The sequence below is a fragment of the Balaenoptera acutorostrata genome, chromosome 3 (assembly GCF_949987535.1).
Source record: "Balaenoptera acutorostrata chromosome 3, mBalAcu1.1, whole genome shotgun sequence".
In the NCBI taxonomy this organism is placed as follows: domain Eukaryota; kingdom Metazoa; phylum Chordata; class Mammalia; order Artiodactyla; family Balaenopteridae; genus Balaenoptera; species Balaenoptera acutorostrata.
In genome coordinates, this window is record NC_080066.1 from 126,132,384 (window position 1) to 126,149,928 (window position 17,545).

The 17,545-nt window shown below is 34.8% G+C and overlaps 1 protein-coding gene and 1 non-coding gene across 4 annotated transcripts in view; both read left to right on the forward strand.

The window, feature by feature from the left end:
* PRPF39 (pre-mRNA processing factor 39) overlaps positions 1 to 17,402 on the forward strand; it is a 38,977-nt gene extending 21,575 nt beyond the window's left edge. For all 3 annotated transcript variants that reach the window (XM_057542895.1, XM_057542896.1, XM_057542897.1), the window contains 10 exons: positions 334 to 501; positions 5,658 to 5,823; positions 6,274 to 6,381; positions 7,719 to 7,883; positions 8,198 to 8,324; positions 8,695 to 8,963; positions 9,816 to 10,000; positions 15,965 to 16,039; positions 16,277 to 16,397; positions 16,666 to 17,402. In XM_057542895.1, coding sequence (XP_057398878.1) covers positions 334 to 501; positions 5,658 to 5,823; positions 6,274 to 6,381; positions 7,719 to 7,883; positions 8,198 to 8,324; positions 8,695 to 8,963; positions 9,816 to 10,000; positions 15,965 to 16,039; positions 16,277 to 16,397; positions 16,666 to 16,722 — 1,441 coding nt within the window. In that variant the 3' untranslated portion in view covers positions 16,723 to 17,402. The remainder of the gene's footprint in view (positions 1 to 333; positions 502 to 5,657; positions 5,824 to 6,273; positions 6,382 to 7,718; positions 7,884 to 8,197; positions 8,325 to 8,694; positions 8,964 to 9,815; positions 10,001 to 15,964; positions 16,040 to 16,276; positions 16,398 to 16,665) is intronic.
* Positions 9,035 to 9,120, forward strand: LOC114237932 (small nucleolar RNA SNORD127). Its single transcript, XR_003623382.1, has one exon. It is a non-coding gene; the product is annotated as a small nucleolar RNA SNORD127 (small nucleolar RNA).
* Positions 17,403 to 17,545: the final 143 nt, after the last annotated feature.

Below are 17,545 nucleotides of genomic sequence, written 5' to 3' on the forward strand. Positions count from 1 at the left end.
CAATATACAGTTACATAAAATTACATTTACCTATTCCCTTTGTTTTCTCTTTTTTTTAAGCAACTATCATACACTTTTCTACTATTCCTTCTTCCTTTTAATCTCTACTTGTATAAAGTTGAATATAATTTTGAATTTAGCATTATCTTCTAAAATTTAGAAATATTTTATTTTTATTTTTTTGCTTTTTAGAAATGGAGGTATAATTGATGTGTAACATTAGTTTCAGGAGTATGACAATGATTTGATATTTGTATATATTGCAAAGTGTAGAAATATTTTTAAAGTGATTTTATCTTGGAAAGATAACTTAGAGGTAATTTAATTTTTCAGAACTTTTGAGCATGCTGTTCTAGCTGCAGGAACAGATTTCCGATCTGACAGACTCTGGGAAATGTATATAAACTGGGAAAATGAACAGGGAAACCTGAGAGAAGTTACAGCTATATATGATCGTATTCTTGGTATTCCAACACAGCTGTATAGTCATCATTTTCAGAGGTGAGTGGAAAAATCAGGTCGTTAAAATTTTTTTGTGATTACTCAGGTAATTAATTTCCAATAATGAGGATACTTATTCTCTTGAAATGTAAGATTCTATTAGACGCAAACAGGAATAAATTTTCTTGCTCGATAATCACAAGTTACACACTTAAATTTTGACATTTTCAGTATAGCTTATAAAATGTTTAGGAACTTTACTGGTTTTAGACAGAAGGTTCTCTTTATCTGTTTTATAGGTGGGGAAATGATAGGAATCCTGTCTTTTGTCTAAGATATTTCAGAGTAGTGAAGGAATGAAAGAAAAGAATCTAAGTTTAATTATTCTTTATGGTTAACGCAGTACATGGCATATAATAGATGCTTATTTAAAACATAATGATTTACTAAAGGTCCATTCTTGTGATTCACATAACATCTTATATCCAAAAGAGCAAAGAATGTATTTTATGTAGTAAGTCCTGTTTATATTCAAACAATCAAAAATAATTTCAGTTTAATTTTCTACTATGATAATCTGTTATGACTGGTATCATTTCGTTTTAATGAGTGCTGTTAAAACAACTAGTTCTGTGTACTGTGATTTCCATGTTTCTGATGTATTCAAAGTATCCCACTAATAAGGATCCCACTAATACGGACTTAGTCTTTCTGAACAAGAAAGTTATGAGGACTGTGTTGATAAATGATAAATGTTTGCTATTCTTAACTGCCATACTTCTGTCATAATTTTTATAACTACTATTGTGGTAGAGTCTCTAAACTTTAGGTAGTTATTAAGTAAGTGATCTTCTAAATTTTTCTTTACTAACAAATTAGAAAACTTTATGAAACGTTTGTACAGAACTGTGGATCAATTTGCTAAGCTATGTAGACCCAGGTTAGAAACAGAAAGCATGTGGTTCTGAACATACCATCTCTGTTTTTCATGAGATAGAGGAGGTGGGCAGGTTTCTAGGGTATAATGACCTAGGGAGACACTTGCTGAAAGAGATTATTAACACAAGGGTTGGCATGTGGAGACGCTTGGTGAATATTTGTTGACTGAATTAAAAAAGTTAAAAATATATTTTTAATGTTTTTTTAAAAGCCTTTAAAAAAGATTTTAAAAGTTATCTGAGACAAAGCGGGTTCCTTTCATAAACCAATTCTTCTAGGGTCTAAAATATAGGTAAAATATATGATTATAATAATTGGTTGGTAAGAAAAAATATGACTAGGAAACAGTTATACAGACAGTGTTCTGAGTGCCTTATAACTCATTTAATCATCACAATAAACCAGGTATAGGTATAGATACTATTATTTATGTACATTTTATGGAAGTAGAGGCAAAGAAAGATTAAAGTATTTGCAAAAGGTCACAGAATTAGTAAGTGGTTGGAAGCTGATTGGAACCTAGACAGTGTGGCCCCAAAGTTCTTGGTGTAGTATTTTTTTTTTTTAATATTTCACTGGGCTTTTAAAAATGCATGTATGAGTATAATAGAGATTAGTGGATTGCATTACACATACTGCTTTTTAATCTACTCTTTTTCACTTAATGTAGTGAGACCCACTTTCCTTATGAGTATAGCAAACTCAGAAGTAGTGTTGGTATAAGTAAATCTTATAGTTTATGTAAGTAAACTAATTCACATGACTAATCGCTTTGAGAACTGCTGAAATGTTTTCTTTTGCCAAATATACTTCTCCTATTTAAAGTCAGTTATTTAGCGCTTGCCATGTACCAGATGATGTGCATTTAAGTTGTAGGAATAAAGGCCCAAAGAAGATATGTATGCATTGACTTGGCCCTCAAGTTGCTCAAAAGTGTAGAAGAGGAAGCACGTGCTAAAGGAACTAAGTGCTGTAATAGAAATATTTCTATTGTGTAGGCTTGTATATTGGATATACACTGAACATTATCTCTAAGAAAATATCTAATTTAAAATCCTCCTTAGCATGAGTACTTTTGTGATATGATCTAATTCCTCAGGCCCAGTCCCTGGTAGTTCTTAAACTCTAGACATAACCTGAGTACTGATAATTTTCCAAAGGGCAGTGATGTTTTATGCTTTTATGACTGTAATACCTTTTCCACTTTCCATTTGTCTGGTGAACTCATATTCCTTAAGACCCATACAGCTTAATGTTTTCTCGGTGACACTTTTTCCAGTTCACCTAAACAGAAGTGTCTGTTTTGTCTTTTGTGCCAGCACTCTACCTACATTTATTTCATTTATCTTAGCACTGATAACACTGTTTTGAATTTATGTCTCTTGTATCCTCACGTCTGTCATTTTCTGAGGATTTTTAATTCTTTTTGGCCTTAATACCTAGGAATAGGTATTTTCCTTTACGGAAAAACCCAAACAAACTTTTTGGCCAACCCAGTATTAGGCACTCAGCCATTCTATATTGAATAAATTAGCTTTATAGTAGAAAAAGCTAATGGAGTATTACTGTTCAGTATTATGCATATTTTATTACCATGTGAAAGAAGTTTATATATATAATGTGGCAATTATTTTATTTTATTTATTTTTATTGTATTTTATTTTTTAATTTATTTTTTGGCTGTGTTGGGTCTTTGTTGCTGCTCACGGACTTTCTCTAGTTGTGGCAAGCAGGGGCTACTCTTTGTTGTGGTGTGCAGGCTTCTCACTGCGGTGGCTTCTCTTGTTGCGGAGCATGGGCTCTAGGCACGCAGGCTCAGTAGTTGTGGCTCGCAGGCTGTAGAGCGCAGGCTCAGTACTTGTGGCACAGGTGCTTAGTTGATCCGCAGCATGTGGGATCTTTCCGGACCAGGGCTCGAACCTGTGTCCCCTGCATTGGCAGGAGGATTCTTAACCACTGCGCCACCAGGGAAGTCCAGTTATTTTAAATTTATGTTCTATAAGTAGTTATTTTTCAGTTTTACCTTATTTCAAGTTTCTTATCTATGTCTTGACAATTTTTAATTTTAATATTTATTTGAGTATTAAATCTATTCATTTTCATACTACACATTTGAGAGTTACTTCCTCATTTAAAAATTTTTTTAATAAGGCAATCTGTATTTTTGTTCTCCTGGTGATAAAATAGGTCAAGTTAAGCCTCTGTATTCATTGATTTTGCAAAATTTAAATTAGTTTCCAATGTTATTCACATATGTTTGTGAAAGTTTTTTTTTTTTTTTTTTTTTTTTGGCCATGCCATGCGGCATGCAGGATCTTAGTTCCCCTACCAGGGATTGAACCTGTGCCCCCTGCATTGGGAGCACAGAGTCTTAACCCCTGGACCGCCAGGGAAGTCCCTGTGAAAGTCTTAAAATCCATAAAAATCCAGGTGTCAGTAGCCTAAATCAATTTTAAGAAACTTGGGGAAAAAATCTCTTAAGGTTAGAGCATATGGTACATGTACAACCATGTCTGATAATTAGGTTGAAGAGGTAGGTCTGGGTCAGAGGCTAGGTCAGAATATGAAAGACTTCAAGGAGATTGGATTTTAACCTGAATGCAGGGTAAACATTGAAGTCATTTTGGCAGGGTGGTATATGATCCTGTTTACTATTTTATTTTTCATGTTTACTTTTTAATAACATTTTTGATAGCAGTATTGAGGTGGGGTTAGAAGCTGTGAGACTAGAGGCTGGAAGACCGGTTTATGTTTATCTAGCTGAGTAGTGAGGAGGGCATGAAGTCATATTTAGAAGGTAGACTAAATTGGACCTAGTATCCAGTGGAATGTAAGAGAGAAGGTAGGTGGAAGAGATTCGGCAACTTAGTGGTTGACAATATCAAGATTAGAAATGTTGGGACTTTCCTGGTGGTCCAGCGGGTAAGACTCCACGCTCCTGATGCGGGGGGCCTGGGTTCGATCCGTGGTCTGGGAACTAGATCCCACACGTGTGCCGCAACTAAGAGTTCGCGTGCTGCAACTAAGAGTTTGCATGCCACAACTAAGAAGTCTGCATGCTGCAACTATGAAGCCCGCATGCTGCAACTAAAGATCCCACACGCTGCAACTAAGAAGTTGATATGCCGCAACTGAAGATCCCACATGCTGCAACGAAGATCCTGCGTGCTGCAACCAAGACCCTGTGCAGCCTAAATAAATATTAAAAAAAAAAAGATTAGAAATGCTGAGGGTGTTGATTTGTGGATGAAAGTGACACACTTATGTTGTATATAAGGTTCCAAATTGAGATGGTGTAGATATTTTAGCTCCTCAACTTGGTGTTTTTGATTAAAATCTGTATATATATATATATAAAAACTAGTGTGTGTAGATAAATGACATGTTTTTCAAAACACTCTTTGCTTAAAATCTATATTTCTTTATGCAGAGTGTTGGCAGTTGTATATACTAAGCTGAAATTTAGGGAAAAGGTTTGGGCTTAAGTTAGAGTTGTAAAGTCATAGTATGCTTATTATTTCAAGCTGTATTAGTAAGATTGGACAGAAAGTATATAAAAATAGATGAGAACAAAATGCAGAGTGGAATCATTGGGCATACTAGCATTTGGGGGCAGGCTGGAATCAAGGAGCAGTCAGAGACTTGGAGGAAAACCAAGAAAGTGGTAACTCGGAGCCCAGGGTGAAGAAGGTTCTAAAAGGAAGGTTAGTTAACAGCCCTAAGTACTGAGGACATTATTAGGATAGAGGCTGTACTATAAAACAAGTATCCATTTAATTTTGCATGTAAGAGGTACTTGGTGACTTTAATTAGGGCAATTTCATTGGAGTGTTTGGCACAGACACGTGAATTCAGGAGTAATTGGTAGGTGAGGAAGGAACTGCAAAAATTTTTGATCATTTATAAGTAATCATTTATAATTTAAACATGGATTGCTGTATTTAATTTTAGTCACTTGACAGATGAGAAAACCAAGATTTAGAGAAGGGAAAAACTTCCTATAAGTCAAATAATTAGTAATGGACAGAAGTAGGATTTCAGTGTATGACTTGTCCACGCCTTCTTCATTCCATTGCAAAGGCAGGAAGGAAATGAAGTTGTCTGTAGACTGTTTTATCAAGTGGTAGGTTGTTACTGTAGAAAAGGAGAAAGGGTGTGGTGTTTTGGCTTCTTTAAATCAGAGTTCCTTTGAAAGAGTAATGTGTAGTAGAAATGTAACATGGGATCTAAAATTATACTTCATATATAGAGCTTGTATTTTTACTGTTTTCCTTTAGATTTAAAGAACATATACAGAATAACTTACCTAGAGATCTTCTAACTGGTGAACAGTTTATTCAGCTGCGAAGGGAATTAGCTTCTGTAAATGGGCATAGTGGTGATGATGGTCCTCCTGGTGATGATCTACCGTCAGGAATTGAAGACATAACTGATCCAGCAAAGGTAACCAGACTTATTAAAAAAAATCTTTCAGTGCATGAGAAACTAAACTTTTATGTCCCTTGACTGCATGTGTGGTATGACTTGTAGCTCATATAAAATCAATTTCTGATTAAGGCAGGTGGGAATTCTTTAGCTAGTTTGATTTGGAATAGATAATGTGTTTTACTATGAGACACCTGAAACTGTTAGCTTAGAAGGATTATTTGGCCTATGTTGTGATGTACTAGCCCTGTTTTTTGTTTTGAAAAAGGCATATGAGAAAGTGGTTTGTTAGGAAATACTTTCACAGATTTCAGTATTGTTAATTGTACTTTGCACATAATTGATAATGGTTAAAAACCCATCACTATTCTAAGACTATAGTATGGGTGGTTGATAATTAAATGTAAGCAGTGATATTTAAAATTTTAGTATATAACTTGTGTGATTAAAATTTTTTTTCTTCCCTAGCTAATTACTGAAATAGAAAACATGAGACATAGAATCATTGAAATTCATCAAGAAATGTTTAATTATAATGAGCATGAAGTTAGTAAAAGGTGGACATTTGAAGAAGGTGTAAGTGCTTGCTTTTTTGTTATTGTCATTATAGGCTTCAAAATGCATATAGGAGTAATGTATTTTTCTTTTAGTTTTGAGTGATGTCTCTGCCTTTTATTTTTGCTTATTTAAGTAATGAGATATTTGTCCTACTTATGGCTACCATTATCAGTTTTCCATTATTAATTTGAACCATTTTATTACAGTTGTTCAATTTTTAAAATCAGTTTCATTGAGTTTTATGTACAACAAAATGTACCTATTTTAGGTACAGTAAAATGAGGTGTTTTTTTTTTTTTTTCAGAATTCTAATTCTTTATTTCTGTTTTTTTTAAACATCTTTATTGAGATGTAATTCACATGCCATATATAGATCACCCATTTAAAGTGTACAGTTCAGTAGTTCTTAACATATTCACAGATAGGTACATACAGTTAATTTTAGAACATTTAATTAATGTTAATTTTAGGACATTTTCATCATCCCGAAAAGAAAGCCCTTACTCTTTAGCTTTCACCCCTCTACTCCCTCATCTGCTTATTGCCCCCAACTCCCAACCCTTAGGTACCGCTAACCTACTTTCTGTTCCTATAGGTTTCCCTGTTCTGGCTTTTCACATGAATGGAATCATGTAGTATGTGTTTTTTTGTGATTGGCTCGTAAAATGAGTTTTGACAAATGTATATGCATTGTGATCACCACAACAATCAGGATATAGAAGTACTCTGTCACCTCAGAACCCCTTTTCAGTCAGTAACCTACACCGCACTCCTACCCCAGGCAACCACTGATCTACTTTCCTTTTTTTTGTTGTTATATTCACTAGTTTGTTTTATTTTTTAGATTCCACATATAAGTGATAGCAAATGGTATTTGTCTTTCTCCTTCTGACCAACTTCACTGAGTATGATAATCTCTAGTTGCATCTATGTTGTTGCAAATTGCATTATTTTGTTCTTTTTTATGGCTGAGTAGTATTCCATTGGTGTATATATACCACATCATCTTTATCCATTCATCTTTGGATGGACACTGATCTGCTTTCTGTTACTGTTGTATAATTGTTCAATTCTAAAATACTCAGCAAAGAATACAGTTTTCTGAACATAAAATTGTGTAGTTCTGTTAAAATGACTGGGTAAGTGGAAAATACATTCTGTTCCTTCAATTTATAAAGCCTAAGTAATTAAAGGGATTTTAATTTTAGAAGTTTTTTTAATCATAAGATATGGTGATTAAAATTTTTTGGTTCATTATTGTATTTATAATTTAAATAATTTGTATTACTATAGTCATACATATTTTGGTGTTGGTACTGGTTTACTTTCATTGTCATGTCATGCTTTTATTATAGATTAAAAGACCTTATTTTCATGTGAAACCATTGGAAAAGGCACAACTGAAAAACTGGAAAGAATACTTAGAATTTGAAATTGAAAATGGGACTCATGAACGTGTTGTGGTTCTCTTTGAAAGATGTGTCATATCATGTGCCCTCTATGAGGAGTTTTGGATTAAGGTAAGAAAATTATATGCTCTGAAAGTTGAATACATTATAAACATTGATCTAGTGACTAACCTTTTTTGTACTTCTGTTGAATGTTGTTCATATAACTATATCTGTTGCATTAGGAGATGGTCTGCTTGCAACCAGATTTGACTGCTGCATATGCCAACCTCGTTGCCTCTCTTCGTCCTTCCTTACAGAAACTAGTCTAGTGGTTCAATAAAGGTGCTGAATGGGTTTAAAAATAGAATTTTATCGTTCTGTCACATATTTAATGGCTTGTTCAACTGTAAATTATTCAGTATTTCCTCTGTTTCTGTATGTAGTATGCCAAGTATATGGAAAATCATAGCATTGAAGGAGTGAGGCATGTCTTCAGCAGAGCTTGCACAATTCATCTCCCAAAGAAACCCATGGTGCATATGCTTTGGGCAGCTTTTGAGGAACAGCAGGGTAAGAATGAGGAAATTCAGTTGATATTTTGGGATTTAAGTTACTTTAGGATAAAGTTATAGGAATTGAGTCTTGAGGGATGGTGTAAAGCAGAGGTCAGGTAAACTTTTTCTATAAAGGGCCAGATAGTAAATATTTTAGGCTTTGCAGGCCATATGGTCTCTTTCCTAACAACTCTGCCATTGTAGCTCCAAAATAGCCATAGACAATACATAAAAAAATGAACATGGCTGTTTTCCATTTCAAAAAAAAAAAAAAAAAAAAGCCAGAGGGCTGGATTTAGCCTGTGGGCTGTTATTTGCCAATACCTGGCATAAAGGATATTTCATAAGTTTAAACAAAAGCATGAACATTTAATTACTATTTCTAGGTAATATTAATGAAGCCAGGAATATCTTGAGAACATTTGAAGAATGTGTTCTAGGATTGGCAATGGTTCGTTTGAGAAGAGTAAGTTTAGAACGACGGCTTGGAAATATGGAAGAAGCTGAACGTTTGCTTCAGGAAGCCATTAAAAATGCCAAATCAAATAATGAATCATCATTTTATGCTATCAAACTAGCTCGGCATCTTTTCAAAATACAAAAAAACCTTCCAAAATCAAGAAAGGTGCTTTTGGAAGCTATTGAAAGAGACAAAGTATGTATTTGTGTTTTTTAGAATGTCTTCCATAAAAAAAAAAGTAGTCTTTTTTGTTGTTGTTTTCATTCTGGCAACTATGATGAAAGGTTTGGTCTGTATGTAATATATTTTATTACTAAATGAAGACAACAGTCCCTCTAAACTGATGTTGCCATTCTTTTAAAAAATTTTCAAATTATTACGCATTAAAGGGTTGAGAAAATTAACATTATTGGATTTTCTATTTTCTCCACATTTAGAAATTTTACGGCAAGTTTATTGATTATTAAGTAGAGTAGAGGGCCTGAGAACACTTTATAAACAAAAGTTGGGCAGTTGCCTACATTGTAGCAAATGTAGCAGTGAGATTATTCTCCTTTCTCCTTTTATATATCAACTGATGTCAAAAGACAGTGTCTAGGAAATTTCTCATTTTTTAGATGTTCGGTTAATGACAGGTCTAAGACACAGGTTTATAAGAGGTTTGCTTCCAGCTGCAGTTGAGGAAGATTATGGTTGTGAAGATTTAGATTACTGGGAACTGTAGAGATCATTTTTTTATGTTTTACTTCATATTTGTTACGGTAGGTCAAGCTACATTAAACACAACATAGGATATAGGGTTTTAATTTATTGGCATTTAACAATTTGCATAGTTTAGGAGATGCTAGGATGATGTCTCTACCTACCAATGTGTTTTTTACCTGTTTATTAGATGTATGCTGAAAAAATTTAACATGAATTACATTTTAATACAATTTTCAATATTGAATTTTCAAGTTGAGACATAAAAATTAATGCATTTAAAATATCTCTGGTCTAATCAAAATATCTTAGAAATATGATTAATTGGTACTGCTTTTTACACAGGAGAACACAAAGTTATACCTCAATTTACTTGAAATGGAATATAGTGGTGACCTCAAACAAAATGAAGAAAATATCCTAAATTGTTTTGACAAAGCTATACATGGTTCATTACCTATGAAAATGAGAATTACATTTTCTCAGAGAAAAGTGGAATTTCTTGAAGATTTTGGTTCAGATGTTAATAAGTAAGATCTTAAGTATATATTATTATCTATCTGAATAGTAATAGAGCACTGATAATTTTGGATGGGAATTTGATGATGAGTACAAAATAATATATTGTTAAATTTAAAATGTTTCCTAGGTTTCTTTTTCCTTGGGTATATGTGGGGGTAAATTCAGTTTTGCAAATGTCTATGTGCTTAATGAGAGGACATATGGTTTGTCTTTCCTTCAAAATTATTTTCAGAACTTTAGCATGGTAATTTAAACAATGAGTAGATGAGAGAAGGCAGGAGGCAGGAATTCTATGAAAAAGGAAATGGGTGAAGGATTGAACCCTGAAACACAGAAACATTTAATATATAGACCACCAAAGGTAGATGGGGTTTTCTGGAATAGGAATGCCATCTCAGATTAGAGAAGAGGATGGGTGTGGTTTTACAGATCATGCCTTAATGACCTCATCTTCATGCATTATAAAAGGCTAAAAGATGAGGGTGGGGAAAAGGACAAGTTTAAAATTTAAATCTGCAAAATAGAAGAGTAGAAATATTGATTAGAGCATTGCTGCCATTCCTTTCTTACCTGGTTCTAGTAAGGAAATACCCCAATTCCTGTTAGGCAAGTGTGTATACATTTCTGATGGCTGAGTAAGATTATTTATTTATTTACTGATTGATTGATTGATTGATTGCTGTGTTGGGTCTTCGTTTCTGTGCGAGGGCTTTCTCTAGTTGCGGCAAGCGGGGGCCGCTCTTCATCGCGATGCGTGGGCCTCTCACTATTGCGGCCTCTCTTGTTGCGGAGCACAGGCTCCAGATGCGCAGGCTCAGTAGTTGTGGCCCACGGGCCTAGTTGCTCTGCGGCATGTGGGATCTTCCCAGACCAGGGCTCGAACCCGTGTCCCCTGCATTGGCAGGCAGATTCTCAACCACTGCGCCACCAGGGAAGCCCGCTGAGTAAGATTTTAATTAAACTGAAAAACATTTAATATGAGTTACATTTTAGTACAACTGTATATATGTGCTTGGCACATTAAAAGTTTTATAATTACCTAATGTAAAGTACATTAACAGTCTAATGAGGGGAGGAGGTACTGGTCTTTTAATAGACAAAGAGAGGCTTAAAGAGAGATTAGGCAGTTTTTCCAAGGTCACTTAGCTATTACATTGTGCAGCTGGGATTAGAACCTACTTCAGAGCCTGTGTTCTTTTTTTTTTTTTTTTTTAAACATCTTTATTGAAGTATAATTGCCTTACAATGGTGTGTTAGCTTCTGCTTTATAACAAAGTGAATCAGTTATACATATACAATATGTTCCCATATCTCTTCCCTCTTGCATCTCCCTCCCTCCCACCCTCCCCATCCCACCCCTCTAGGTGGTCACAAAGCACTGAGCTGATCTCCCTGTGCTATGCGGCTGCTTCCCACTAGCTATCTATTTTCCATTTGGTAGTGTATATATGTCCATGACACTCTCTCACCGTGTCACATCTCACCCCACCCCCTCCCCATATCCTCAAGTCCATTCTCTAGTAGGTCTGTGTCTTTATTCCCGTCTTGCCACTAGGTTCTTCATGGCCTTTTTTTTTTTTTTTTTCCCTTAGATTCCGTATATATGTGTTAGCATACTGTATTTGTTTTTCTCTTTCTGACTTACTTCACTCTGTATGACAGACTCTAACTCCATCCACCTCATTACAAATACCTCCATTTCATTTCTTTTTATGGCTGAGTAATATTCCATTGTATATATGTGCCACATCTTCTTTATCCATTCATCCGATGATGGACATTTAGGTTGCTTCCATGTCCTGGCTATTGTAAATAGAGCTGCAATGAACATTTTGGTACATGACTCTTTTTGAACTATGGTTTTCTCAGGGTATATGCCCAGTAGTGGGATTGCTGGGTCGTATGGTAGTTCTATTTTTAGTTTTTTAAGGAACCTCCATACTGTTCTCCATAGTGGCTGTATCAATTTACATTCCCACCAGCAGTGCAAGAGTGTTCCCTTTCCTCCACACCCTCTCCAGCATTTATTGTTTCTAGATTTTTTGATGATGGCCATTCTGACCGGTGTGAGATGATATCTCATTGTAGTTTTGATTTGCATTTCTCTAATGATTAATGATGTTGAGCATTCTTTCATGTGTCTGTTGGCAGTCTGTATATCTTCTTTGGAGAAATGTCTATTTAGGTCTTCTGCCCATTTTTGGATTGGGTTGTTCGTTTTTTTGTTATTGAGCTGCATGAGCTGCTTGTAAATCTTGGAGATTAATCCTTTGTCAGTTGCTTCATTTGCAAATATTTTCTCCCATTCTGATGGTTGTCTTTTGGTCTTGTTTATGGTTTCCTTTGCTGTGCAAAAGCTTTGAAGTTTCATTAGGTCCCATTTGTTTATTTGTGTTCTTATTTCCATTTCTCTGGGAGCTGGGTCAAAAAGAATCTTGCTGTGATGTATGTCATAGAGTGTTCTGCCTATGTTTTCCTCTAAGAGTTTGATAGTGTCTGGCCTTACACTTAGGTCTTTAATCCATTTTGAGTTTATTTTGTGCATGGTGTCAGGGAGTGTTCTAATTTCATACTTTTACATGTATCTGTCCAATTTTCCCAGCACCACTTATTGAAGAGGCTGTCTTTTCTCCACTGTATATGCTTGCCTCCTTTATCAAAGATAAGGTGACCATATGTGTGTGGGTTTATCTCTGGGCTTTCTATCCTGATCCATTGATCTATATTTCTGTTTTTGTGCCAGTACCAAACTGTCTTGATTACTGTAGCTTTGTAATATAGTCTGAAGTCAGGGAGCCTGATTCCCCCAGCTCCATTTTTCCTTCTCAAGATTGCTTTGGCTATTCGGGGTCTTTTGTGTTTCCATACAAATTGTGAAATTTTTTGTTCTAGTTCTGTGAAAAATGCCAGTGGTAGTTTGATAGGGATTGCATTGAATCTGTAGATTGCTTTGGGTAGTAGAGTCATTTTCACAATGTTGATTCTTCCAGTCCAGGAACATGGTATATCTCTCCATCTATTTGTATCATCTTTAATTTCTTTCATCAGTGTCTTATAATTTTCTGCATACAGGTCTTTTGTCTCCTTAGGTAGGTTTATTCCTAGATATTTTATTCTTTTTGTTGCATTGATAAACGGGAGTGTTTTCTTAATTTCACTTTCAGATTTTTCGTCATTAGTGTATAGAAATGCAAGAGATTTCTGTGCATTAATTTTGTATCCTGCTACTTTACCAAATTCATTGATTAGCTCTAGGAGTTTTCTGGTAGCATCTTTAGGATTCTCTATGTATAGTATCATGTCATCTGCAAATAGTGACAGCTTTACTTCTTTTCCGATTTGGATTCCTTTTATTTCTTTGTCTTCTCTGATTGCTGTGGCTAACACTTCCAAAACTATGTTGAATAATAGTGGTGAGAGTGGGCAACCTTGTCTTGTTCCTGATCTTAGTGGAAATGGTTTCAGTTTTTCACTATTGAGGACAATGTTGACTGTGGGTTTGTCATATATGGCCTTTATTATGTTGAGGAAAGTTCCCTCTATGCCTACTTTCTGCAGGGCTTTTATCATAAATGGGTGTTGAATTTTGTCTAAAGCTTTCTCTGCATCTATTGAGATGATCATATGGTTTTTCTCCTTCAATTTGTTAACATGGTGTATCACATTGATTGATTTGCGTATATTGAAGAATCCTTGCATTCCTGGGATAAACCCCACTTGATCATGGTGTATGATCCTTTTAATGTGCTGTTGGATTCTGTTTGCTAGTATTTTGTTGAGGATTTTTGCATCTGTGTTCATCAGTATTCATCATATTGGCCTGTCGTTTTCTTTCTTTGTGACATCTTTGTCTGGTTTTGGTATCAGGGTGATGGTGGTCTTGTAGAATGAGTTTGGGAGTGTTCCTCCCTCTGCTATGTTTTGGAAGAGTTTGAGAAGGATAGGTGTTAGCTCTTCTCTAAATGTTTGATAGAATTCACCTGTGAAGCCATCTGGTCCTGGGCTTTTGTTTGTTGGAAGGTTTTTAATCACAGTTTCAATTTCAGTGCTTGGAGCCTGTGTTCTTAACCACCTCATGTGCTGTATGTGTTTTCTTTTTGTTTTGTACTGAAGAAAGTATACAAAAGAAATAGCGTATGTAATTCTAGCTTTTAGTCTAGTTGGATGGTATGGTGACTAGAGAGGCTGTACATAAGTATGTGAGGTAGCATATAACTGTAAAGAAGGCTGTGATCTCTCTGGAACAGAATGTATTTGGCATCTTTCATAGAGGAGGTGGGGCTTCATTTAGTTATTACTGGATTCTGATAAGCTAAGGAGAGTATAAAATGGTGGAAGCAAATTAAAGTTCATGTAGAAGAACATCTGCTTGATTGGAGGGTTTTATGAAGCGGTAAAAGCTTGATGCTAAATGTGCTGTGTCTTAAAAGCTAGACTGAGTTCTGAGCACATGTACACGGTTGACAGTAGGAAGCTATTAGAGTTTTGAATTAGATTGAATGACATATTTAAATTTGGCAGTAATATACAGACAAATCTGAGGTTCGACACAAGGATGCCAATTAGGCCCTTGCAGATATAGTTATGGAGGGTCTGAGTATCGGGTCTAAGATTGTTGTATTTGAAATTTTAAAAGGGAGTGATATGGAAAATAAATGAGTTGCTTAGAAATTTAGGTAGCAGTGTAATGAATTGGTAAGAATTAATGTTCAAGTCAGACAAGTATAGGATTAAATCCTAACTCTCACTTAATATTTTGTATTCCTCAGTTTTCAGATTTTCTCATATGAATATTGAGTCTCTTGTTGCCAACCCATGAGTTGTTAAAGGTCTTAAGGAAATTAGTCCATTTAAAGACCTTTATGTTGAGTAAACACTGAACCAGAGATTACTGGTATTGACAGTTTTTGCCCCTGGAATATTTTGGGACCAGTGTTACTGTTAATTGTGCACATATGCAGGCTGTCCAGGGAAGTTGAACATGCGTGTAAACATCAAGGTCATTTCCACAGAAATGTTAATTATCTGTGTTCAGGTTTCTGATTACCTTAAAAAATAAGGCCATCTTTCTAAAAAATATTTAAGAAAGTGGTAAAAGGAGGGCATTTCGTGGTGGTCCAGTGGTTAGGACTCCATGCTCAAAAAAAAAAAAAGAAAATGGTAAAAGGAAAACAAAATCATTATGATTTTAAAGTCAGTTTGGCTTCAAGTGACATTGTTTTTGAAGTTCTAAGTTCCAGGTGAGACCTATAATACATATCACATTAATTTTTTTATTTATTAAAAATTATCTTTTTAATTGATGATAACTAATTATACTGCAGTTTTATTTTAGTTCTAATTCAGTTTATCACATGGCCGAAGTTTACACTTTATCCTAACTAGTGGCAGGTGTCTTTAATAAGCATTGTTAAGTTAGAGCTCAAAAGTATACAAATTATGTAACTGTCAGGACTCGTGGTTGCATTGGACGAAAACATATTGTCAAGGTCACTTTGTTGTGTGATAGCTCCTTAGTCGGGCTCTCTCCATGTGTTACAAATAATAAAACTGGTAGCTCTTGGCCAGTATCCCATCAGCTTTAGCCCATTGTAGTACAGAGAACAGGCACTTTTTCAGTAGCTCAGTCAGAAATCCTGGGACTTACTGAAATCCTGGTTTGAGTCACATGATCACCTCTAAACCAGTCATTGGTCAGAGATATGTAGTAAGGTAATTGGCTAGGCCTGTATCTCTGAAGCCTCATTTGAATCACATGGACTGAGAAGGAAAGTGCAAGGCAGTGGTTTGCCAAAGCAAATAACAGAGAAAAGGTAGCTGGGGGCAGTTTTGCCTGCTGGATCATTTTTTTTCCCAAAAGGATGTTCATTGCAACATGCTTTTGTTTCCCTAAGTGGAAATAACTTAAAAACTTTAAAAATTTAAGTTTGGCTTTTATGTATTCCAAAGGATTGTTTTTCCTTCCCTCTCAGGCTTCTGAATGCTTATGATGAACATCAAACACTCCTAAAAGAACAGGATTCTTTAAAAAGGAAAGCAGAAAATGGGTATGTAACTTCCTGCTGAATCAGGAAGGAATGCTTAAAAGAAGACATTTCATTGTGGAAATCCCTTTAAAGATAATTATTACCTCCATGTTGTGGTAATTTATTTTCATGATTTGAAATCATATAAAACAGAGTGGTCAAGAACGTCAGATGAATGTACACAGGTGACATTCATCCATTTGTTAAAAGTACTTATCTCTGGGAATTCTGAAAGTTTCCATTTTGACCCTTATTTAGATCAGAAGAACCAGAGGAAAAGAAAGCACACACAGAAGATACAACTTCATCATCTACACAGATGATTGATGGTGATTTACAGGCAAATCAAGCTGCATATAATTATAGTGCCTGGTATCAAGTGAGTTTACATAATTATAATTGAATTTTTTGTTAATAGATGTTATTAGAAATGCATAAATTTAGGATAGTCTTTTTTTTTTCCTTTAGAAAAAACAACTCTTTGCTTCGGTTGCAGATTATATAATACACTGTCTTCTGGTTAAGACTTGGAATTTCAGCAGTGAACACATGCTTGTTTTCTTAAATATACCTGCTTTAATTACATTTTTCTATATAAAACTCAGCCATAGTTCTTGTATGCTAACATGTTTGCTTTTTCCTTTCAGTACAATTATCAGAATCCTTGGAATTATGGACAGTATTATCCTCCCCCTCCAACCTGATGGGAAAATTAAATATCAGATGGAGTGTGTGAAAAGTTTGAAATTATTTTTTTTTAATGAGGGATGTAAACATAGCATAATAAGCTTGTTGTATTTGATAACTTGTCTTCCCTGTTTCTGTGTAACATGATTTGTTCAGTAATAGGGGAAAATGTCACTTAGTAGCTTACCACAGATACTATTTCCTACCATTTATAAAATTTACTTTTTATTGGAGAACTATTTTTTTGATTTTTGCATTAAGTGGTCTAGAATTCTTTTGCAATGCATTTGCAACAGAGTTTTGTAGCCTTAAGGGTAGGGGAAAAAAACTGACTGCAAATCATGTCAGTGTAGTACAAGACTCTGAAAATACATAAGGGCTGGGTATTAAGGATTTACCTCCTCCTTAAAAAAAAAAATGGCTTTTTAACCTTTGCTGACAAGATATTGTCTGTGTGGTTCAATTATCCTTGTGAATTTGGATCGAACAGCAGAAGATACCTATTAAAATATTGTCTTGGCATAGAGATTATAAATGAGGAAATGGAATGTTTGCATCCCTTTAAAAAAATGAAAATCATATCAAAACTGTTGTTTCAGGAGACTTTGTATTTGGAATACTCATGTAAAACTTGTGAGCAAGCTTTCATTTTGATCAAACTGATCATCTTCATTTTTGTAATAAAACTGAAGACTCATCCAATAATTGTTATGAATTTATTGGGGGGGGAATCACCTAATAATATTAACTTTATATTCACCAGTATTAGTGGTTTATTGGTTTTGAAGTATACTTTTCTTGAATTCATCTATTGTTGACAATTTCTTAGACCTTTTAGCC